The 24,477-nt window shown below is 43.0% G+C and overlaps 1 protein-coding gene across 2 annotated transcripts in view; it reads left to right on the top strand.

Annotated features, from left to right (window-relative positions):
* The window catches only part of LOC138607462 (discs large homolog 1-like protein), a 126,686-nt gene that overhangs the window by 22,656 nt on the left and 79,553 nt on the right, over positions 1-24,477 (top strand). The window contains exons 1-2 of one of the 2 annotated variants that reach the window (XM_069680077.1): positions 15,685-15,825; positions 20,654-20,776. The exons of the other annotated variant lie outside the window; for it this stretch is intronic. Of the exons in view, the coding sequence (XP_069536178.1) occupies positions 20,714-20,776 (63 nt within the window). The 5' untranslated portion in view covers positions 15,685-15,825; positions 20,654-20,713. Of the gene's footprint in view, positions 1-15,684; positions 15,826-20,653; positions 20,777-24,477 lie in introns of those variants that run through there. 2 annotated transcript variants of the gene reach the window in all.

Genomic DNA, 24,477 nt, shown 5'->3' with positions numbered 1-24,477 from the left:
GTAAAAATAGTACACCACCTCTTCTTCCTGATCTTTCCGGCAGACCGACCGCTGCTCTGTGATGGACGTCGCTTGTGATTTTTCACAGAAACGTCAACTCGCCATCCAGCTCGTAGAACCGAATAACACTGCGAATGCGTGGGCTTTTATCAGTGGGTCACAGTCTTATAGATCGTGCCGTAATATTTGATTCATTTCATAAATTTATTGACCTGAAAATATTTGAGATTATATCTTTAAATGGCACTCCGCCAGGATGCCGTCCCGCTGCCAGCGCAAAAAACGATGCTGTGTTCAAAAGTCAATTGAACAAGTCACCCAGTAATATGTGTGTGTGTGTGTGTGAGAGTTTTTGGGAGATCATGGCTGGTGACTCTGGGTGATGTAACAACATTATCTCTGCCCTTACTCATTCATTCTTTATGCCTCTCTACCCCTGTCTCTCTCCACCAATGTTATATTTGGTCGATTCAATCTTCACCAGCCCGTATAATAATGTAACCCCGACCCCCCTCCTCCTCCTCCTCGCATTTTTATCTGTGTATGTGTGTGGTTGTGTGTGTGTTTACCGGTGTATGACTATACAAGGCAGAGGATCACTGCAGCAGGTAGACACATAGAGAGAGAGTACACATTTTTAATCCCCCCTGCACCCCTGTGAGCAGGTCTCTCCTCACTGTCTCTTCCTTTATTTCTGACTCTCATTGATCTCGCTGTTGAGAGGCGGGCCAAGGGAGGCAGTGGAGCGAAGCGAGGGAGAGCGAGCAAGCCGGGAAGAGAGAGAGAGAGAGAGAGAGAGGGAGAGAAGGGGAGCGATAGGACCGGGAGAGACACACACTCTCACAGATAGAGAGAGAGGAGGTAGAGGACTGGGACTGCTGCTGCACAGGAAGACAAGAGGGACCACATCCATACTGACACACACACACACACACACACACTTACATGCACACACACACACACATATATTCATTCATGCACACACACACACACACATGCTGACAACAACAACAAAAACACACTGAACACAAACACACGTGCCAGCACATTCACACACACTGACGCACACACTGACCATGTTGCTCCCTGCGTCCTGACCAGCTATGAGGATTACACAGAAGAAGATGATGATGAAGATGAGAGCGATGAAGAGTGAGAGAGAGAGGACGCCGGCCTGTCACAGCTGAGGACCGTAGCCCGGCGGTGGGGGGGTGGGGGGGGCTTGGGGGGCTGTGGAGGGCCGGCAGAGTGGGCTTTATTGTGGGACAGGATGGAGCGCGGTTGATGGAACACATGCATGTGCATGTGTGTGCGTGCGTGTGGATGTGTGTGAGTTTGAAATGTGTGTGTGAAGACTAGGATGCCCCCCCAGCGCGGGACCCGCTAGCTAACGTTAGCCACATGTTGTGCCACTGCAAAGTAGCATGCACCAACAACACCATATCTTTGATGTTTGGATGCAAGGTAGGTAGAGAGCTTTTGTGTGTCTGTGTGTGTCTCTGTGTGTGTGTGTGTGTGTGTGTGTGTGTGTGTGTGTGTGTGTGTGTGTGTGAAAGAGAGAGGCATGCTGGGGGGTGAGGTGAAGTAACGGACAGTGAGAGAGAGACACTGACTGGGGCAAAATGTGCTGAGAGAGAGAAGCAAAGAGGTAATGACTAAGCTTGTCAGGGGACTCTGGGTTGAGGTAAACTAAGGTGAGAGTTAGTAGCCAGCAGGAGAGAGAGGACCTAGCTCTGTGTGTTTGCGTGTGCGCGTGTGTGCGTGTTAGAGAGGTAGAGACAGGAAAAGGGAAAAGCAGGTTTGTGTTCTGCTGTCTGATTTCATATTACAAACTCTGCAGCAACTTTATCCCCTTAATCGTGAGCTCTGACATCTGCTTTATTCATTTCAAGTCAGCTGTAAAAACTTATTCAGACTTCTGGGAAATATCACATAATATATACAATAGAAAATATAATGTTTTTTAATGTTAATTATAAAAATCTTTTTACAATTGTTTAATTACTTTTCTTAGTAAATTTTGAGTGTTTAAATTGGACGTTAAAACTTGTTGCTTGGACTTTTATTTGTGATAACGATTTGTTTAGCCTATTAAAACCCATCAAAAGTTCAAAGAGCTCAATATTAAATGTATTTGTCCCAACAACATTGCAAAAGCCTAAAAATCATCACATTACAATGAAAGCAGAAAAAAACAGCAGACTCTTACGTTTAGTATTTTTGCTTGGTGAGTCATTCTTAAACACAGTTATCAAAAACTTAATTTAAAATATTTTAGATTTATTTCGATTTGCTAAATTGCTGAAAAATGTAAGTTGTGGATTGTCTTCGTGTTGTCTTGTGTCTGTTTACCTTGGCTTACTGTCACATTGAAAAGCCAAACATCACAGATGACTCTCATAAACTCAATGAGGAGCGATGTAATTAAAGAATAAGTACTGGGATTAAGGGTACTTTTTTTTCAACTAAACATACCAAAAAGTTGATATCCACTCTTCGTATCTCATTTCTTTTCACTTTCACACAGGATGTAGTCGTACTTGCTGTGTTTTTGTAGTGTTGCGTTTCCGAAGCCAAAGGACAGGAAGGTTAGGTCAATCTGAAGCTCTGAGTTGTACGTACAGCAGTCCTTATGTGCAGAGTTGGGAGGGTTACTTTAGAAATGTATTCCCATACAGTTACTAATTACCCGTTAAAACAATTTATCAGTAACCTTATCCAAGTATCACAATTATAAAGTAAAGAAACTGATTACTTCAGCTGCTTTTGGATGAGAAAAGAAATTTCAATACTTTTGTAATGCGTGAAAGCTCGTTTGAATTAATAGTGGTAATTATGCACCTTTAAATGTACTTTGTTAAGTATGCTGTTCACACTACTTCACACTCAAACTTCAAGTGAACTGCTATAAACTTATTCCAGTCTGGACCATCCCGCCGCGGCCATCAAGTCTCAAACAATTTTTCAGTAGTAGTAGTAGTAGAAGACGAGTCTTACCCGTAAATGTTTCTTTAAATTAGATGTCGAGTCCTTCCCTGCGATGTTGCTCCCATTTTCTCTTTTTATTTTGAAATGAAGCAGAGCGGAGAGACGCTTCTGGGACGCGCCGGAGACGGGCCGCGGCACATGCTGCGGAATCACGAGCATTGACTTGAATGGGCGCGATCGACTCCAGAGGTTGCGGCGCACATTTGAGGGTTTGAGAGTTAATGGCAACTTTGAGGAGTGGTGTTGTGAGACTTGTGTGTTGTAAAGTGTTGTAACGTGTGCGCGCAGGTGCATGTTATAATCATCAGAGACGGTCAGACGGATGGTTTAGAAATTAGACACCAGATGTTATGGAGCATCTTTGGTATTATATCGTCTTCACTTTAAGATTGTGATCCTGCTCGTAATAAATGCATCTGTAATCTAATTACCTATTTATTCCCTGTAACTGTAACGGAATACAGTTGCCTTTTTTTGTATCCTAATTACGTAACGCCGGTACTTATATTCTGTTACTCCCCAAGCCTGCTTATGTGAGGCTGTCGCAGGGTGTCCTTAAACTTGCTTGATGTATGCTGAGCAGTGTTGGGGGTAACGCGTTACCCACAATCAGAGTACTCTGATTACTTTTTTATTGTAACGAGTAATGTAGCGTGTTAGTTCTGCAATTCAAGTAATCCGTTATTGAGTTACTTTTTCATAAAAAGTAATCCGTCACGGGAAAAAAAAATTGTCTTATTGAAGAAGCATATGCAGCTTAACACAGCTCCTCCGCAACACTGGTGGGGACTAAGAGCCTGTGTTGTTGTCATTGAAACAGCTGTGCCTAATACTGTATGCCTCTGCCCAGTTCACTGTCAGATTGTTAGCTTAATCAAGATCTGTAAGATTATATTATGCCTTTCATTCTTGTTATTAGGCTGCAGAGCTACAGATTATGGGCCGTAAACGATGGTCGAGTCAATACTTTGAAAGGTAGACGTAGAGTATGCTAGACGCCGCCCTGAACATATAACCGACGTGTCGCAAAGGGGGTTTTAATTTTTGGTAACGCAAAAGTGTTATTTTTCTCAGTAGGTAACGCTGTAATGTAACGAGTTACTTTTAAAAGTAATGTTACCCAACACTAATGCTGAGATCCCAGCACGTTTTTATTTGCTTCCCAGAATGTTCCTTTTAATAGTAGGAGAACGTTGTCTGAAAACATCCTCAGAAAGTTGCAGTGAGAATGTTCAAACACATTTCAGCAATGTTTTATATATCCAATCTGATAGTTCAGGCCATACTAACATCCTGAAAAGATCCTCAGAATGTTGCAGCAAGCATGTTCTACCTTTACCTACCTATAAAAGGTGTTCTGACATCCCAGGCCTCAATCACATCCTGAAAATATCTTCAGAATGTTGCAGTTAAAACGTTTTTGTCGGAGTTTAAGTTTTAACTTTACAAGAACTTTGTTTGAAATGATAAACATCCTTAAAACGTTCTTTGAATGTTAGATTAAAACGTTTTCTTTCGAACGTAATTATAACTTTTAGGTTATGTTTGCCAAGTGGGTCATAAATGTCTCATGTTGTGTCTCTTGCCCGTGCATTTAATTAAAAATAGGATTCTTCTCCTTATTTAATCCTTATTAAAATGTAGCAGTTTCAGAAGCCTTGTTATCTCTTTTAAAAGAAGAGATAACTTGTAGCCTCTTCACAGGGCTTTGGCATCCCCGCCGCATTATTAAATAATTCCCTCTGTATCCCTTACGAGTACGCTTCCTTGTTACGTAACGTCAGGCCATGCTAAGTGAACGAGCTTAAGCTAAACTTGGCAATCGTCATCTTGCAAAGTACTCAGAAACTGTTGAGTGGAAAACCAACACATGAAATATTAAAGTTCCATCCAAAGCGCTTACGGAGCGCTGGCTTTGATGTGGAGGAGCTGTTGTTACACTGTGCTGCATCTTTAAATAGCCGCTAAACACACAGCTTAAACCAAAGATGGCTCCATGAATGGGTCTGTAAACTTGTCTACATAGTGCAGTGAGCTTGAGATAATTTCCTGTTACAAATTCACGTCCAGTACTGTAATATAAGAGGACCCAGTATAGAACCATTTGACTGTGTGTGTCTATATGTGCATGCAGGGTTTTGCTGTTGTCCAGTTCAGCAGTTAGGCCATAATGAACTGTGTGGACTTCACTTCTGTCCTATTAGATCACTTCACCATGACAGCCTGTTAGATAGAGGCAGGCCGAGAGACAACTGCTAGGCTGGAGCTATAGAGAGAGAGAGAGCGAGAGAGAGAGTCAGCAGGAGTGTGTGAGACATTCAGAGCCCTGCTTTTGTCCTCTACAAGTAAAAGTGGAGAGGGGAGCGAGTGAGTGTGTCCTCAGGATAAGAAGAAGTTGCTCAGGGCTTTTAGTGTGCAGATAACATTTTTTGGGGGGAGTTGGTCGTGTTGGTCAGCTGCCATCTTCCATTTGCAGACTTCCATCAGCTTGCGTGTTGAAAGGGACCATGCTCCGGCTCTATTATTTATATTTCCATAGTTCAGGAATGGCTTGGGTCGAGGCAATACTTTATTCTCATGCACCTGTGTGTCTAACCCGTTGACTTTCTGCTGGGTCTTTTTGTCCCATCCTTGTATGTCTTTGAATACTTAACGTTAGAGTTGCAACAATTAATCTATTCGTCAACTACCAAATTAATTGCCTACTTTTATTTTTTATCGATTGCTCTGTTCTGATCAAAACTGCCTCATTCCAGCTTCTTAAATGTGAATATTTCCTGGTTTCTTTACCAACTCCTCTATGGCAGTAAACTCAATTTCTTTTTCATTGAATGTGTTCTCTGGCTGTGGGAAACACTGATCTATATTTGTCACAATTTCTTTGACATTTTATCAAGCGGCGCCCAGTTAGTTACACATTTTCCATCAGCCAGCAGTGGTTGGTCTGCCAGAGAGGGTAGGCGGAGCTAAGCGGCTGCTTTTCCGGTCTCTGCAAGTGTTGCGAGTAGTAATCTAGTTATCTACTATGGCTGAACAAACAAAGAAAAGATCGATGACTACAGATACAACTTCAAAAATAAGTGAAAATCCAAAGATAAAGAAACAAACTCAACGCTCAGACGAAGGCAAACAGTCTAAAAAGGAAAGCGACCGTCAGCGAGGAAAGTCAAGTGACAACTGGAGCCAACCGTGGACGTCACACATGCAGCACTGTCTGGATATCTGGGAAGTGTGCTCCCGCAATTACCGTTTATCACCATAGGTGCCGCCAAAGAGAACGAAACTGAAATCCCCAAGATAACCACTTTAATACACCTTCCTCTTAGATGCTGATGGACAGCTTTTGATGTGAAGCAGCTAAAAGTGTTGCCTTTTAATCAGCTGAAATCAGTTAACGCATTTAAAGCAACAGTTACTTTGAGCCTGAATGAAATATTGGTAGGCCAATATTACTTAGGATACGGGCCTATTAGAGATATATCAGTATTGACTTATATGTTTTAAGATGTGCGCTGATTTGAAATTTTTTTTACAGAACAAAAATTGCAGCAATTTTTTCCCCTCTAAAATATCACTAAGAACGTATATCACTATGGGTTTCCATAAGACTCCATATCAGTCGAGCTCTAGTATCTCATACGATGATAAAAGATCATGTGAAAAGACTAGTTTGTCCTCACTCGAGTGGCTGCAACTTTGGTCTTGACTGGGAAAATTGCCATCTTAAGAATCCTCAGTGTTCATGTGACAGAGTATAATGATGATAGTGTGACTAAGGTGACTATTATAAACAAACAAGCACTTTAACTGCCTGTTAAAAGAAACAATTTCAGCGTTCATAACAGTTTGTAGATTTGCTGAACATCACATTGTAGCTCTATATTTCACCAACATTTTACACTAATTGGCCGATGTTGTGGGTAAAGCACCTCACTGCACCTCCCTTAACTCTCTCGAGGATGTCTTCATTTCCTCCGTGTGCTGGGTCAGCAGGCAAAGTTCCTCGAGAAACTACAGGGTCGTTTACGGTAATGAAGTGTTTGTACTTTGCTTGTGTTATGCTCCGCCTGCTGTCCTGACATACTGTAAGAACAGTGTGGACATGCTGTGCATTAAAAAGTGTTTATAATGTGGCGGGCTGCAGTAAGCTCTCAGACCAAGCTTTACCATGCTGGGAGTGATGCAGTAAAATGTATTCAGCACCGAAAAATAATTACATAAAAAGTGCATCGAACATTAAAGGTATGATAATGCTGAATCTGGGGTAGCAGCATTTTCAGACATATTACACAAGAATCAGTTCATGTTTGCACTTTGAACTCATGCGAACATGTAAAGCAGTTGATATTTAACGTATTTGTGGCAAGAAAATGAATATATTTTTCTTCATTCAACTTTTTTATCTAACAAAGGAATCAAGAAATACCCTGCAGTTGACTCAAGATGACTCAAAGTAGTGGTAATTTTGACTTCTGGGTAGCCTGGTTGATTTTATTATTCAAGCAAAAAGCCAAATCTGATGGACTGTCATCATCATTCATCAAACCATAACCCCGTAGAGCAGCAGCAGACAATGACACAGTCAAAAGTGTAAAGTGTGATTTGATTGCATGTAAACATGAGGTACAAGACGAGAGACACCATAAAAACACTAACAGTGCATAAAGTGTTTTATGTGCATTTTATATACATGAGGGTGAGCTACATTTATTTTACCCTGCCAGCGTGTGTCTGTTGCTGAGGCTGTTTAAGTGCCTGAGAAGATAAATCAACCACACCTTAACTAGGTCAGACGTTTCAACACATTCAATATAGATGAAACTGTTCCTCTATTTCTGCTCAGGTCTGTGTATTTTTACTGAAGACACTTTACTGGCCAAAGTCTTAGTCAGGCTTTAACCTCCCAGCAGGTTTACCCACCTCAGAGTGTAAGATTCCTGCATCTCCTTTAAAGTGATCTCTGAGATTTTCATTTAAGTAAATGTCTGTTAAGTCACTCTCTATCGCCGAATGAGGTAACAGAATGGTGATTGAGCCTATGGCCCACTGATGAAAGCCTTTGCATTTGCAGTATCACAGACTGGGTGTCTGTAGCGACTTTCACAGAAAAAATCCCAAGCGGCGCCCAGTTAGTGACGCTTTTTCCATCACCCAGCAGTGGTTGGTCTGCCTAAGAGGGTAGGCAGAGCTAAGTGGCTGTTTTTCTGCAAGTGTTGTGAGTAAACAGTAATCTACTATGGCTGAACAAACAAAGAAAAGATGGATGACTACAGATACAACTTCAACAATAAGCGAAAATCCAAAGAAAGAGAAACAAATTCGACGCTCAGATGAAGCAAACAGACAAGCGACCGTCAGCGAGGAAAATCAAGAGTTACAACCGGAGCCAACTGTGGACGTCACACATGCAACACTGTCTGGATATCTGGGAGGTGTGCTCCCGCAGTTACAGTTTATCGCCATAGGTGCCGCCAAAGAAGACGAACATATTATTACGTAACATATTTAAAGTGAGGGTAGACAGTTTTACATCAGAAGCATTTTAGTTGTATTTGTTGAAGTCAATTTTACAACCCAACAGCAATTGATTCATCAAATGCTCTGAAAAAGAAGGAAAAAAATACTATTATTGTGTGTTGCAGGCCTGTAATATACCCGTCCAATCATCTTACCTGCATGAAATGAATGGATGGCTTTCCTGCCTGTCTGTCTGTGTGCACTCTGCTGTGCTGTGTGAGTCTTTCACAAGCTAAAGCTAGCGAGCCCGTCGCACAAGAATGGCAGAGAAACGTAGTTTGATCATGTTCTTAATGACGATGTTCTTCACCTCTCTCTCTCTCTCTCTCCACGCTCTTGTAAACTTGTCCTGCTTCATGAGTGAGGGAGCGCAGGTTTGGGAAAGTGGCTTTGACAGCTTTACAAAGTGTGTGCCTGCCATGCTGTAGCTCCTTCATTGTTCTGTGTACAAGTGTGCAGCTAAAAAGCAGAAGTGCAGATGAATGACTTCTCTACTGATCCTCAATCCTTCCGATCCTCAACTTAAAGGGGGCAACGTGACTGCACAGTCATTTGAGTTCATGATCTCTCCAGAAAACCACATTTATTTGTTCTCACTTGCTGCCTGACCCATTTAGATTTTGAGCGATGCCTGTGAATGTATGGAAATGTATTAATAAGCAGGACTCTGCTGCAAAGACACTGTGTCCAATGGCGGCTTTACAACTCTTAGTGAGGCCTTGTTTTCTCCCTCAGAGAAAATAATGCAAAAGAGTAAAACATATTGTGTCTGCGTTGTTGGAAATTCATTGACGAGAACAGTGTGAAAAAGCAGCTCCTCTGGCAAACGCGCCCTTTGAATCAGACCCTGGCTGACTTCATGTTATTAAAGCATGTTAATGTCACGTTGTCATTGTGGCTAAATAAATGTGGTCATCAGCTGTTGTCTCAAATTGTCTCTTTGGCGACGAGAACTTTTGCACTTCATGCCAATAAAGCACGAGAGAGTGCGTGATGTGAGAGAATGAAAAGATACCGAGAGAGACAGAGAGAGACGGAGGCACGTGTGTGTGTGTGAGAAGTCCCTTACGGCAGAGGATCCCCTGCTCTTTCATATCTCACCAAGCGTGACTAACGCCTGGCTCTACTCTGACACACACACACACACACTAACAGATACAAATGAACACACAGACATGTTCGAGGATGCTGAATCTGCTCCCAATCTAGTCACGTTTTTCTGGCTACGCAAGACTGGCTGACACACTAACACATGACAGCAACAGAGTGCACGCGTGTGTGTTTCTGTGTGTGTGTGTGTGTGTGTGTTGGTGTTCAGAAGGCTATCTGCAGGCACAGTCCTGATTAGGGAATGCTCTTGCTAGTCGAGCAAGCAGAAACACACGCACACACACACACACACTTTGATGTAGAAGCAGACATATTTGGTGTCTCTGTCCATTCATGCATCACTCGAGTCAGGCTTGTTCTTGTTCCATGTGAAAATCAAAAGCCTAATATAGGATTTTAGCTGACTGTGTGTGTGTGTGTGTGTGTGTGTAAGTGCAGAGGGCAGTAGCAGCAGTGTTGTGACAACAGAGTGAGCCAGGATCTCTTCAGGGTCTTAGTGCCTGGCCGTTCAGCTGCAGCTTCCAAGATGATTTTGAGGCATTTGTGACTAATTAGCGAGCGAACAGTGAATGAAAAGATCAGAGCGCGAGGGCGCACAGGAAATGCAAATGTGCTGAAGGTCATGAGCTGGGTTCAGATCAGTTCATTATTGTCAGAGCAACTGTTTACTCCCAATCAGTGTAAATGAGGTTAACGTATGCAGGCGGGGATGCAGGGGCAGGAGAGCGCACACACACACACACACACACACACACACGCAGCCACGTCTATTTGAATTCACAGAAATGAGCTGATACTGTTTAAAGCAGAAGTGCTCTCCTGTGCAAAGCGGTCGCCCTCTCTGCCACATAACACACATCTGAGAGCAGGTTTAGCGTCTTGTAGCTGACCGAGACGACAGTCAGATGTGATGCAGGGTCAAATGCTTTGCTTCATCGTGTCATCGGCCTCGTTCTGAGAAGCTTGCTGCCAATATATCGTCCGTAAAGCAACATTCTGTAACTGTTTCACCTCGAAGAATTGCTTGATGGTTCATGAAAACTGGAGCCTCTTACATTCCCACTCTGAGCCCCATCGCCGCTCTTGCGCTCTGTAACTTTGGCCATGCAAGTCGATAAAGGCAAACCCCTCCTGTTACCGTTCTTCTGCTGCATTCACACTGCAGACTGATAAAACCTTCAGGGTGAAAGAGGAAAAGCAAACTTAAAGTTGGACAAAACAGTCGACCTGCAAAACGAAACACGTGTGACAATTAGGTGTAATCATTTCAACAATGCCTGTCGCTACAAAACATGCTAATTCTCTGCAACATTAAGACACTCATTTATCTCCAACAACGAGGAGAACTGCTCTTGAGACATCAGCTGTGTCCCACTCCAGGGGCTGCAGCCTTTGAGGGAGCTCCTTTATGCAAGGATGCTCCTTGCATAACCTGTGTAGTCCGTTGAAGCTGAACTGAAATGAGACGGTCTGGTCTACAGAGGATTTCCTGTTTGCATCACCAGCTGTTTCTGCCCTTACCCTTGTGTCACCAAACGCCGCTCCCATCGCCGAGCAACAGGTAGCTAGCATACCTAACGTCAACCTTTTACTTTAAAGATAATTTGTTTCAAGGGCCCTTTCGTTTGTTTGAAACGTGTAACGCTAGCTATTCCACTGAGTTGAAACCAAATACTTACATTTAAAAGGCTGCGTAAGAGTCCGCCATCTCATTTGAATTGGCACCCATCGAACCTCGGGATACGTTGGGCCGCGTAGGATGCACCCGATGGATCCTTAGTGGCCCGGGAAAAGGAGGACGCATCTGTCGGCTGCATCTGAAGGAGCCTTCGAATTGGGACAGCCTTTGAATTGCTCTGTGACGCAATCGGCCTTCAAATACGTCCTTCGAAGGCTGCAGCCCCTGGATTGGGACACAGCAGTTTGTCGTTGCCCAGAGAGCCTGTGTTTTCTACTTGTTTGAGAGAGCTACCAAACATCTGGTTGCAAATTCTGTTGCGAAAGACAATTCAAAGTTACAATGTTTTAACTTTGTAGTGTAATGGTGTCTACCGTCACCATTGCCAGTGTTTTGTGCCAGCCACTTTCTTTTTTACCCCTCCGTCTTCCTCTTAAATATTATATTAAGTTTTCCGTTTACTATCCAGACTCCATGTGAATGCAGCATTAGCTCTGTTTTCCAAGTACGAACATCACAGCAGAGGCAAAGAGACTGAAAAGCACTTTGATGGAGAAGATAAAAAGAGGCAGTGACCGAGCAAGAGGCCGGACAAGAGCATGTCCTGGGCTGCTCTGTGGTTAAGAATTTGAATTGACACTGTTGGTGCGCCAAATCTTATCCGGCACCCATTCTTGCATAATGCATCATAAAGTGTTTCACGAAATACTGTGTATCATGAGAGGAGAAATATCAATAGCAGTGTTTTTAAACAGTCTGGGCTGGAGAACAAAACGTCTCAATGTCTCTCCTGGGAAGACGTTTAATTAAGACTGCGGGCTGTGTAGTTACTGATTCAGAGACTCAGATGGGAGCTGAATGATAAATCACACAGGCACACTGGTTTTTGTAGTTTGATATGAGGGCATTGTTCTGACTTTCATCCATTCCCTTGAAGCTTGCCAGAACAGTGACCATTACCTCTATGTGCCTAACCCTTATCTGAACCTGTAACCCTGACCTGCGGCCAGCCTCTTTCATTATTAAATGGTACACTTTTCAGGAACTACTGTAACAGGTCAGCTCTGCTTTCTGTTGGCTAACTAGAGATGCATGCATGCCAATAGGTCAAATGTCATATTAAATGGACTGTGTGACTGTCGGGCTCTCTGTTGGGGAGGGGGTTTTATCTGTCCTCTGTGGCTGCAGGCTGATTTATGTGAAAGTGAGGGACTCTTAATCCGGTTAGAAACGCTGCATTTCTGACACGACCTGCAGCCTTTGGAGAGCCTGCAAATCCCACTATAACATGCACTAAATGTAGATAATAACAAGTATATTGTAAAGACTCATTTACATCAAGCTGTGAATTTTAGTTGTGGCAAACTGTGAGTAAGGCTCTTCCCTCGTACTTCCATAACTTATTAAATCACCTGATCAGTATATGACAGGAAAACTAATGGTAAAAGTGATAACATAGTTATTGGTCATCAATATATATTTGATATTATTTAATCAACTTCGACATCATTTGACCTGCAATATTAAGATTACAGTACAGGGCAACATTTAGTGTATGATGTGTCAGTAGAAATTGGATTACATTTCTGACTCCTGCAGAGTGGGTTCAGGGATGTTGGCAGGATTGTGTCCAAGATGAAGAAATCCAGTTAAAGGCCAACAGCTGCAACAGAACACCTTTAATGTAATAGGCTTAAAACCAACAGGAAGCATGTACTTAGAGGAAAGAGATGATCATGTGAAAACAGATGCCTGAAATGTTTTTTCTTCCTTGTTACATGACTTTCTGTTTCAAAATTCCCAACGCACTTGTCTCAACTACGGAAGCCCTAAGCGGACATGCATCCATACATTTTATTTACTCGGTTTCCCCGTGATAACGAGTTATTTCAGTTGTTTTCTCGAGATCTTGGCTTATTTATCTCGAGATAACGCTGCCACCGTAACATCAAATGATCATAACTGATAACAAACATAAACAGGCTTAACTTACCTCATTAGCGTGGGCAACAGGCAGCATGTGGTGGTCTGTAGTATCACAGTGACCAGCCTGTTGTTTTCTAGATCACCAGATAATGACCCCAGTATCATAGGGATGGCCATGGCTCAGTGGTAGAGTCGGTCATCTCTCAATTGGAAGATTGGGGGTTCGATCCCTGACTGCTACAGTACACACAGCCATCAGGTATGAATGGGTATAAATCAGATCTATGCCCAATTATTGATCTGTTTGGAGACTGGCACTCAGAACTTTGGCATCAGTGTGTGTGTGTGTGTGTGTGTGTGTGTGTGTGAATGGGTGAATGTGACATGTGTAAAAGCAGCTTTGACGAAAGACTAGAAAAGCGCTATATATGAGATAAATTAATCTGTTATAATTGGAACCAGAGTTGGTAACCCCAACTGTTATTTTATGGTCATCATTTTGTGATTTATGTTCCCATTTAGAGTCAAAGAGACATTAATTGAAGGATATGCATCAGGAAGTGACGACCTTGTGACACGTAGGAGGGCGTATCCGCCCCCTTTTGTCCAAATATTTTCACCTCTGGCTCCAAAAAAAAATAAGATGGCGACAGGAAAATGCCAAATTAAAGGCTTCAAAACAGTCCACAAACCAATAGGCACTTCATGGTGGCTCCATCCACTTCTCCTTCATGGTCTCTGGTATAATGATGCCTTTGAACTTGTGTCAGTGTCTCTGTGTTAGTGTTCAGCTGTGGTAAAGTGAGGTTGACATGCAGTTATCAGCCTGTTTACGCTGCAAATCCTTTAAACGGGCTTCTCGCACAGAGCCTCCTCTCACTTTCATTAGTGTCAAATGTGCCTTTAACCTTGGATTAAAGTCAAGCTGGGGGTCCAACACCTGCCTAACACCAAGTGAGAGCCTAGACTGTACTAAGATGTGCTGCTCCGTGACTACGTGCTCTGTATTAGCCGTGTGTCTTAGCTGAAATTACACTCTTATCTCTTTGTAGATATGATCAGAGAATGAACATCTCATTTGTCTCCAAGCTTTAAAAATCCTCTTGGAGCTCGTCTGCTGCTCTTTATCAGATAATTGGAACACATTTAAAAGGACAAATGAACGAGGGATGAAGGATTTTACTTGGATTCACCTCATCTGGGTTCTTCCTGGAAGGAGTGCGTGTCTCTTTGCCTTCAGTGATGCATTCAGGGTCGTCCTTGCACACAAAGTAAGCACAATAACTTATTCAAAACAAGCTCAGGAAGCCTTTGTCCCTCCTCTCCTCAGCTTCACCGGCTCCCTCCACTGTACTCTGTCCAGTTAAGCAGAATAAAAACTATTAGGTAATGTTTTTAAAAAGACGAAGAGAAGCGAGGGAGAGTGCGTGGGAATGGGGAACGAGACGAGGGAGACGAGACGCTGAGACGTACTGGAGTGCGAGTCGGAGATGTGGAAGAGAAGAGGAGACATGATGAAGGCACAGAGAGATGAAGGGGAGATTCCCCGAGGAAGGCTTGTCTCGCTCTCACTGTCCTCATTCAGTGTTTCATTTTGCCACAAAACGTCTGTTTCAAGTGCAGTGTGTGTGTGTGTGTGTGTGTGTGTGTGTGAGTGTGTGTGAGTGTGTGTCAGTCTGTGTGTGTTTGTGTGTCCACATACAGTATGTATGATGCAGGAAGCTCAGGAAACAATTACCTCCATGCTGGCTGTACACCTGGTGCTTCCTGACAAAAACTGCACCATAAAAACATCTCATTACACATGCATGCGTGCACACACACAAACACATACATGTGCATACACACTCTGCTGTGCTCTTTCATGCTCTTTGCAGATATGCACTAATCCCTTCTTCTTTTCCAGCCTGACTAAATCTCTTCTTCCTTTGAACTAAGCTCTTTCTTCTTTTGTGTTTTTTCCTCCTTGCTTCCTGTACCTCGTCTTCCCAACCTTGTCTGTCCTCTTTTTCCTTGACATTTCCTCCTCTTGTTTACCATCCGCGTTCCTTCCCTCGCCTCCTCCTCCCCCTCCTCCTTTCTCACTGTAGAAGTATCGGTGTCAAGAAGAGGAAGGGGCGTCACCAGGTGCCCCGAGACTTCACCAACACCACTGCCTTCAGCACCCAATGGGAGTAGCCAGAGAGCTGAGGGACGGAGGGACCCTGGGGAGGGACGGCGGGACCCTGGGGAGGGACGGAGGGACCATGGGGAGGGACGGCGGGACCCTGGGGAGGGACGGAGGGACCCTGGGGCGAGACGGAGGGACCCTGGGGAGGGACGGAGGGACCCTGGGGCGAGACGGAGGGACCCTGGGGAGGGACGGAGGGACCCTGGGGAGGGACGGAGGGACCTTGGGGAGGGAGGGGTGTACATGGAGGAGAGAGGCAGGGGGTTACGTCGGGACCATGGAGAGAGAGAGGGAACGATCGCTGGGGAGGGACGGATCGTTCGTCCGCCGAGGTGACCTGCGAGGTGCAGAGCTGGTTCAGGTGGCGGAGCGGCAGCTGTCTCAGATTCAACACGTTCACGGATACGTCGCGCACACACACATCACGCCCGCTCAGGTAAACAACTGTCTCTGTGGATTTGGTTCTCCATCAGTACGTCAAACACACACAAACACACACATGTGGCCTGCATGTACACTGACATTGTCAATCTGTTCTCCTCCACATCTGCGTACTAACACTGTCTACCTGTCTGTCTGCGTTTTAGAAACACACACATGGCTCACGGCTCGCTGTCTGCCTGTCAATCCACATGTCAAAGTAACTCCGGTGACAGATGCTGTGTCTGGATCTCACCACAGTTCTATGAAACCTCTGTGAGATTTTTATTCCTAAACTGAGCGCACATTGAATCATGTTGGAGCTCATGAATTAGTCACGTTCATACATTATTGAACTCTCTGCAAAGTGTTGATCATATTTGAAACGACAGTCAAGATCTCCTCCCATGTTTACGGAGTATTAATATTGTAAACACTCTTACCGGCAGCAGATAAACGTAACAGTTTGTGACTGGTTTTTGATTTGTTGTGTCTGTAAATCAGTTTGTGACTGAGATTATGTTCCAATCTCAGCCTGTTTAGACATCACTAATTGGTTTTGACAGGCACATTTAGAGGGAAATGTAGGAACTGTCAGGATTATTTTGGGTGGGAATGTGCAAGACGCAGGACTTTTACGCCAGAGGGTTCACATCCCACATGCGGTTACGCTCAGGCAACAGAAGCTCTTTGAGAGATTGTGGTTTTAGGTTAAAAATTAATTTGATGAACACATCCTTTCTTGTGCTGCAAGTCACTGCTGAAGAAGTCTGTACTCAACCAATCTCCGATCCCTTCGACTATAGTCTGAGACGATACAGCCTCTGGGTACACCGGTTCCTCGTGCTGCATTGTTACAGAAAGAGAAACTGCTTTCTTGTTATTGACTTGTTATTAACAGGTCTTACCTTTGCTGAAATTTCAACATCATGATGCAGATTTGTAAGAAGTAAAAATTCAAGCTTTGTCAGGTCTGTCCTCAAGAGGAGAAGAAAACTTTTGAAATGCTCGTTTGTTGAACGGAGGTCGGATCGATCTGATGCATTCGAGGTAGTTGGGGAATCTGAACGATTTTCGTGACACAGCGTCAAGAGCATCTCAAGTTAAATTTTAGATCTAGAGCAGATTGTTAGCTGAACTTGCTGCAGATGTCTGTTTATAGAGATTAATGAGAAACTAAATCATCATCAGATGACACTGATGGGAGCCGGGATGGCATTACGGCTGAGTACGCTCCGCCTGCTTTGGTCTCCTCACGTGGTGTCACAAAAGCCATTTAGATTTCCTGACTTCCTCGAATGCATCAGATGGATCCGACCTCCGTTCAACAAACGAGCATTTTAAAAAACGTTTTCTTCTCCTCTTAAGGACAGACCTGACAAAGCTTCATTTTTACTTTTTACTAATCTGCATCATGATGCACACAGATGGCTGCTCACAGTGTTTGTCTAGGTGTCAATGGCACCTCCGTTTAAAGTTCAAGTACTGTCAGAAGTTGAGGGACCTGCTCCAGAATTAGAACAGTCTTTTTTGCAAGTACTGAGAAGTCAAGGATGCTGTCCTGAATTTGCTTTTCATGCACAGCGCCGCTCTTTGTATCAGGAGAATACTTTTGCAGGACTGTGTGCATGCAGGGATTCAGTCCAATGCATGTCCCATTTTTTAGTAATGAGGCCCATTACTATCTCTGTTCTGCACTCAGCCTGCGTCCGTCTGGCTCACTCTCTCTCTTTGTCTCTGTGTCTTTTTTCCCCCCGCTCTATCTCTCTCTCGCACACTCACGCTCGCACAGCGTAGCCTGCAAATCTTTTTATTTTGGTTGATTGGGTTGTTTCTGTCTGCAGATTATTGCTTACATCACGGTACTCGCACTGCCCTGACCACACACACACACACAAACACACACCCAACCCTCGCTCATATATTCCTGAATATGCACACACTTGTGTCCATGCTGCATGTGCACACACTCACAAGGACACACACCTCATTACGCTCCATAATGTCCATGTTATCTTATGAATGCTCCACTTTATATGACTGCTCTCTGCGTTGTAGGATTTATTGGTGTCTGTTAAACATAATTATGGTCCTTTACATGTGGGATCCATCAAAACCATTTAAAATACATATAATTATGCAAATGAGGGCCATTAATCTGGTGGTTTTCCTCTAGATTCTCTGTTACTGTCTCAATAAACCTCCGTTTTTTATGACACAAGAACATTTACAGTGATTTTAAGCAGATTAAAAGAAGTTAAATATACGAAAACATCTCTGTATTATTCCAAACTCATACATTTCTGCAGTTAGTTTATTATTAAAATAATGTGTACTATCAAATCCACTCACATGCTGTCACTAGTGTTTTGTTGGTTAAGTTATGACAGCCCTCGGCACGCTGCAGGCAGTCTGAGCTGAGGAGTGTGTGTGTTTGAGTGGTGTGTCAGTTCCAGGTCTTTATACGCTGTCATTCATTTGTCTCTGCGATGACTCGCTTGTCACTCACTCACCGCAAGATCAAAGTTTGTCGGCCAGGAAATCCTCGGACATTACTGGAGCCTTTTGTCACTGTGGTGGAGGAAGTGATGGTGTGCAGCTCCACCTTGTGGTTCAATACAGCCCTCCCATCATTTCCAGGCTCCACCTGTCACTGTTACTTACTTTTGTCACTTTTAAGGAGCATATGTATGTTTTTCTTTACATTACACAATATAAGGTCACTCAATCATTAATTGATTGGTGGAATATCTCTGTCTACTGCACGGGAAGAATTTGCAGTAGATCTGAGAATACAGCTTCAGAGTGTAAGGCTGCCATCCCCACAGCTAACTCACAAATGAGGACTAATGTTCATCCCATCACACGGCACCACCTTCACCGTCCCTCTTTACTAACAGATCCTTCTAATACAATCATCACCTGTCTGACTATATAAGCTCCGTGATGAGGATCCTGTGTGAATTTGGGTATGCAGGTTATTTTAAGACCTCCTTAGCAAATGGTGTGTGTGCATGTGCATGTGTATGTGTGTGTGTGTGTGTGTGTGTGTGACCACAGGTGCTGGATCTGGCTTGCTTCTGTATGACAGATGGACCTGCCACCTTGGTCTCCCCATGTACATGTTCCCTTCTCTTCCTCTCGCTCTCTCACAACCGCACGCACACACCCACACACACACACACACACTTACATTTCCTTAAGTGCACTTTTGTGTTTCTTCTTAATACATCATATAAATATTTGAATTATCCATGCATAGATAACATCTTGTGTGATGTAACATTTTACTTTGTATAGTGTCCTCGTTTACGTCTCTTTTAGCATTTGAAAATCTTTAGCCTATAGAAATGTGTAACTTCCCCCAAAAAAGATGCACATTTCTCAAGTTAAGGTTAACACACTTAAAGTGATAATCTGGAAGATTTTCCTTTAAATAAATGTCTGTTAAGTTACTATCTATCACCGAATGAGGTAACACAATGGTGACTGAGGCTACGGCCCGCTGATGAAAGCCTTTGCAGTATTACAGACTGGGTCTCTGTGGCGACTTTCGTGGAAAAAATCTCAAGCAGCGCCCAGTTAGTGACGCGTTTTCCATCAGCCAGCAGCGGTTGGTCTGCCAGAGAGGGTAGGCGGAGCTAAGCGGCTGCTTTTCCAGTCTCTGCAAGTGTTGCGAGTAAACAGTAATCTGCTATGGCTGAAACAAACTGGACGCTCAGATGAAGGCAAACAGTCTGAAAAGGAAAGCGACCGTCAGCGAGGAATATCAGGGGTTACAACCGTTACAAAGGGAGCCGACTGTAGACGTCTGGTTATCTGGGACGTATGCGCCTGCAATTGACTTTTATCGCCATAAGTTGCTGCCAAATAGAACGAAACTGAGAACTTCAAGATTATCACTTTAAAGCTACTTAAAGCTTTAATTCACAGACATTTTTTTCGGCCTGTTTCCTATAATAGAAAAATCTATTTCGGAGCTTCACATCTAAGCCATTGTTTGTTAAACCACATTTATAACACATATGGATAATGTATATAACAGTTTAATAGCCTTGCTTAGATACCCTTTTTAATATATCTTTTTCTGATATTTACTTTATAATGCTTATAAAGGCATAAAATGAACATTTTACAGCCTACACATTAAGTAGCCTTGTAATGTTCAAATACTTTTTCAAAACTTCACTTTGTCAGTAAAGTCTGTTTGGCTGGTCAGTAAATTAAAGCTCCTGTGAGGAACTTTTGGTTTGTATTGATTTTGGCGCCCCCTGTGGACAAAGTGATACCTCTTATCTCTTTGCTGATCTTATCCTGTACATGTGCAAGATGTGTTTCTTAACATGTCCTACTTTCTTCTAACATTCAAACGTATCACCTGCTGTGAATCTTTGCCGTCTAAAATAAAGACTAAAGGCTGATTTGGCAGCGCAGAGTTAATCGCCTCGCCTGACACCGTCCCCCTGGCAAGATTTACAGACCTTAAAAATAGCAAGAAAGATATAATCAGTCTTGTCGCTGATGGTCTTGCTTGATTATGTAGCTCATGGATGCATCAGTATTCATTTCAGTCTGTTTCATAACCAGCTAAAAACTCCTCACAGGAGCTTTAATGTGTAAATTTGAGTACATAAATTAATGTTCATAATGTCATGAACCTCCTGCTCAAGCCTGAAAGAAAAACTGAAATATAGAGTATTTTTATTTGCACAGACACGTAAACGATGCGAGCGAGGTTGTGCACACCTGTGCAATAACAGAACCGCTGTCCATCTTCAATATTAGTGTGCCGCAGTTTGTGTGATGGCGACTTGTTCTTGCTGAGCTCTGTCTGTACATCGTAGGTAGAATCTCCCGACGTTCCCTATGATGACGAGGCGTGGCCTCACCCAGAGGGAGAGAGGATGAACGAAGTCCCAGCCCCGCCTTTCTCCTCCCTCTATCCTCAAAGCCACGCCTACTACCAGGTAACCCCTTGCTTCTGAGCCCGTTGCATGTATTCATAGCTTCCTTCGTTTCTGGCATGATTTTTCAGTCATTTTTCGTCCCTGACGTTCAGGTTACATGAGCATGCAGTCCCTGTGTTTTAATGTTTGTTTACTTCTTGTGTTTGTGCGACAGAATCTGAGGGAATAGTTTGTTGAATTACGCAGACATCATGCCCGGCTCACTCACAGAAACTGATCAAGGTGTGCCAGGTAGCATTCCAACATCAGCAACTTGTCTATAGGACGCTTGTCTTTGCTCAAATGGAGCTGAAGTGCCAGAAGTCTCAGTGGAAGGTGGTTCAAGGCACAAAAACCGAGGAGAGGCAGTATAGCATTGTCTTAAAGCAGCTTCATTCTTAAATATAGACAAGCAGTACCATCCACAAGCCTGACACAATGTGTATGTGCAATGTGTCCTTTGTTTATGGTTGCTACACCTTGCAAGCCTGCATGCACATTATGCTGATGTTGTAAAAATGCTACATGTAACATCTCTAAGAGTCTCGTTCTGCAGCATGCTCACTCTTCTTTAAATAATTTAACATAAATCTAGCTCCCCATAACCTCCTGTGCTGCACTAATCTCCTCATGCCAGAACCAAACCAGCTTATAATGCAGACAGAGACAGAGCATGCTAACGCTGTGATTGTTGATATTTCTGTTGTTTTTTATGATGTGATGTTGCTCAAGGAGTATTCCTGCATTTTGGGCTGTAATATGCGGATGTTTACCCGCTATCCTGCTGGCTGAGTCTGTGTGAAGTTTGTAAGAAAAAAGGAAATAAGAGCTGGAAAAGAAATGTAGACTGTGTCCTCTTTAATGTGGTTTGGATGCAGTTGCAGTGTGTAAACTGCAGGAGGCAGTAGAGGCAGATGAATAAGTGCCACATTGTGTGTGGTGCCTTCATAAATCAAGGTCTGACTGAACTAAATTCATCAAAGTGTTAAATAGCAAACATCATGACTAATTGACCGAGCATTGTTGGGAAAGTGAGTCAATAAATGAAATAGCACGGCTTATTTTTATCAGCACTGACTAATGTGTGAAACAGTTTAAGGTGGCCTGAAGAGGAAACCCAGCCAACACTGCAGCACTTTAATTGACTTTGCTTAAATTACTTCACGGACAAAATTTATATCTACTGCAGAGTCTGGATGACGAGAGACAGTAAAAAGTGACTTGCATTTCTCTCCATAGCGCACAAACAGAAGACACACATATAGGCCACTCAGAGACCCTATAGTGCCTCTTAGTCATTAAGCTAATGCAGATAATTAGGAAGGAAGCAAAGACTGAGAGGGCCAGGGAGCGGCAAGAGATGGGATAAAGAGAGAATTACAGGCAGACAGACACAGAGACGGAGGGCAGATTTGTTGCTGGATTTTAATCAAGCTGTCAGTCAGCGAAATCACTCCTCCCCGATGAATCTATCTCCCCTCCTGCTGATACAGCAATTGAAATTTAGAGTCAGTAAGACTCTGAGGTTTAGCAAACCAGCTACTGTACATGCACATGCACATGCACATACGACTAACTCCAGCAGTTTTCCTTGAGTGTGATTGGTGCATGGATTATGTAGCTCTATTGTAGATACGATTTTGTATCTTTAATCAAACAACAGACTGACCCTTGGTGAGCTGATGAGCTTTGAATCTGCAAAGTTTTCACCAAGCAGCAACCTCCAGGGCTGAAAATGAAACCTTCACTGAAGTGCCAAAAACTGCTGTTCCTGTAATGGCCACTTGAGCAGCACCAAATTGAGTCAATCGCCATACAACCCCATATTAAAATGCCCAATTTTACAGCACGATTAAACATGTTTAAAGCCTTGTATTAAATTCTGATTTGGGCTCTTCAGCTTAAATCCTTATACATAACTTCTGTACGTAGATTCATTTTTATTTAACTGACCTGTTTTAATAATATCAAGGCAGAATATTATGCACTATTAAGGGTTAGTGCTGTCAAAATTGGCCAAAATTGACATTTGGTTACTCTATCTAAAATAAACACACAGGTTCGAACTATTCGAATATCTGTTTTTGCGCAATATGTCAACAAGAGGGCATACCAATACAACGAGAGACAAACTTAGGTGCAAATATATATTTATTTAAACATGAACATTCTTTTTAAAAGATCAACGTAGGCTTCCTACATCTTGCAAAATAAACACAAAATAATTAGGTTACAGTAGAACGGACATTCAACACTCCGAGCGAGCTGTGCTGTGACAGGTGAATTTATTTAAACATAAACATGTCTAATAAAAAAGTCAACTAAACCCGTCTGTTATGCTGGGGGTGAGAACCTCTCTCCAGCCGGGCTGGGATTTGAATTCTCCTCCATCATTACCACACGGTTGTTGTATTTGCCCGTTTCAGCAAGACTAAAGTTAATTTTTAACGTATAAAGTGAGTACACCCAAGGAGCTTGCAAAACTTCCACGGTTGTGCTGATTTTTTTCACATCAAATATTGATTCTAATAATCGAATATCCGTTTTCTATTACAATTCGGTTATATAGTCGAATTTAGAATACTTCTTGACAGCCCTATTAAGGGTGTAGTCGCCTTGATTGGATGCTGCTAGCTTTCTGCCATCAGCACCTCACCCAATTCCGGTTACTGAATTTGACCACTTGGGTATCCACCCTCACGTATGGTAACTTGTGGCTCCAAAGATCCAAGATGGCAACAACCGAAATGACAAACATGAGGCCTCAAAACAGAGGTCCATAAGTCATCGGGTTCAGACACTTTAAGTATGTCCTTATCTTACATGCAGTCTATTGTTGTCATCCTTACAGTAGAGCAAAGATGGCAGGTCATCTTGTGTCGCATTTACACTTACTTTGTAGTTGGTTCGAGCTGTCTGACGTGGTAACATTGCATCCACTGACAAGCTAAGTCTGGAATATTAACTCTGTTGGAATCTTTCATCAAGGACAGAGGCTACAGAAATTACAATCCAACTTTCTCTGAGGCCGTGTGGAAGATGTAGACTGCTTAATGTGTTGCTGTCTATATACAGTGCGTAGTCTTAGTCATAGGTAATCTAGCAAAATATTAATATAATTTCTGATGTTTAAACCTGTAATAAGTGATATTTTGGCAGCTTTGGGGCAGCAGAAACTGTGACTATGTCCACGTGTTATATATGAAGTAATATGTATGACATATTATCCATACGTTTTCAACCAACTTAACATTCATGCATCCTCAGCACTGTTTTTATCAACAAATATTTGGCCCTTTAGCTGCATAACACTCCACTGTGTTCAACAGCTAGCCCCTAACTCTTATTGTCAGCTCATTTAATCTCTTGTCGTCATAAATATATCGGCTGTAGCTGCTTTAAATCACAAAGTGTTCAGAACTATCTGTGCTGCATAGCTACAGAAAACACCCAGCCACCCACAAACACGATCTGAGAGGCTTAATATTTGTCCTGGCTGATTGAGATACTCCTTGTGCTGGAGCTAGTGCTTTACTCTCTCTGCAGTGCTTTATGTCTACTCCTCCATATGCACAGTATTTACCAGGGGAGCCTGACGTAGCTCTTTAAAATGAGCCTTACCAGAATCTGAAGGGATCTAATGGACGGGCTGGGGGGGAGCCAAAACGGTTAGGTACCACTGGAATGGACCGCAGTATAGATCTGTATATCGTCCTGTTTAC

This window comes from Semicossyphus pulcher, unplaced genomic scaffold (assembly GCF_022749685.1).
Source record: "Semicossyphus pulcher isolate SPU_LCO1_2020_fin unplaced genomic scaffold, fSemPul1.0.p SCAF_4, whole genome shotgun sequence".
NCBI classification, from domain to species: Eukaryota; Metazoa; Chordata; class Actinopteri; order Labriformes; family Labridae; genus Semicossyphus; species Semicossyphus pulcher.
This window is presented reverse-complemented; position numbering and strand designations above follow the sequence as displayed.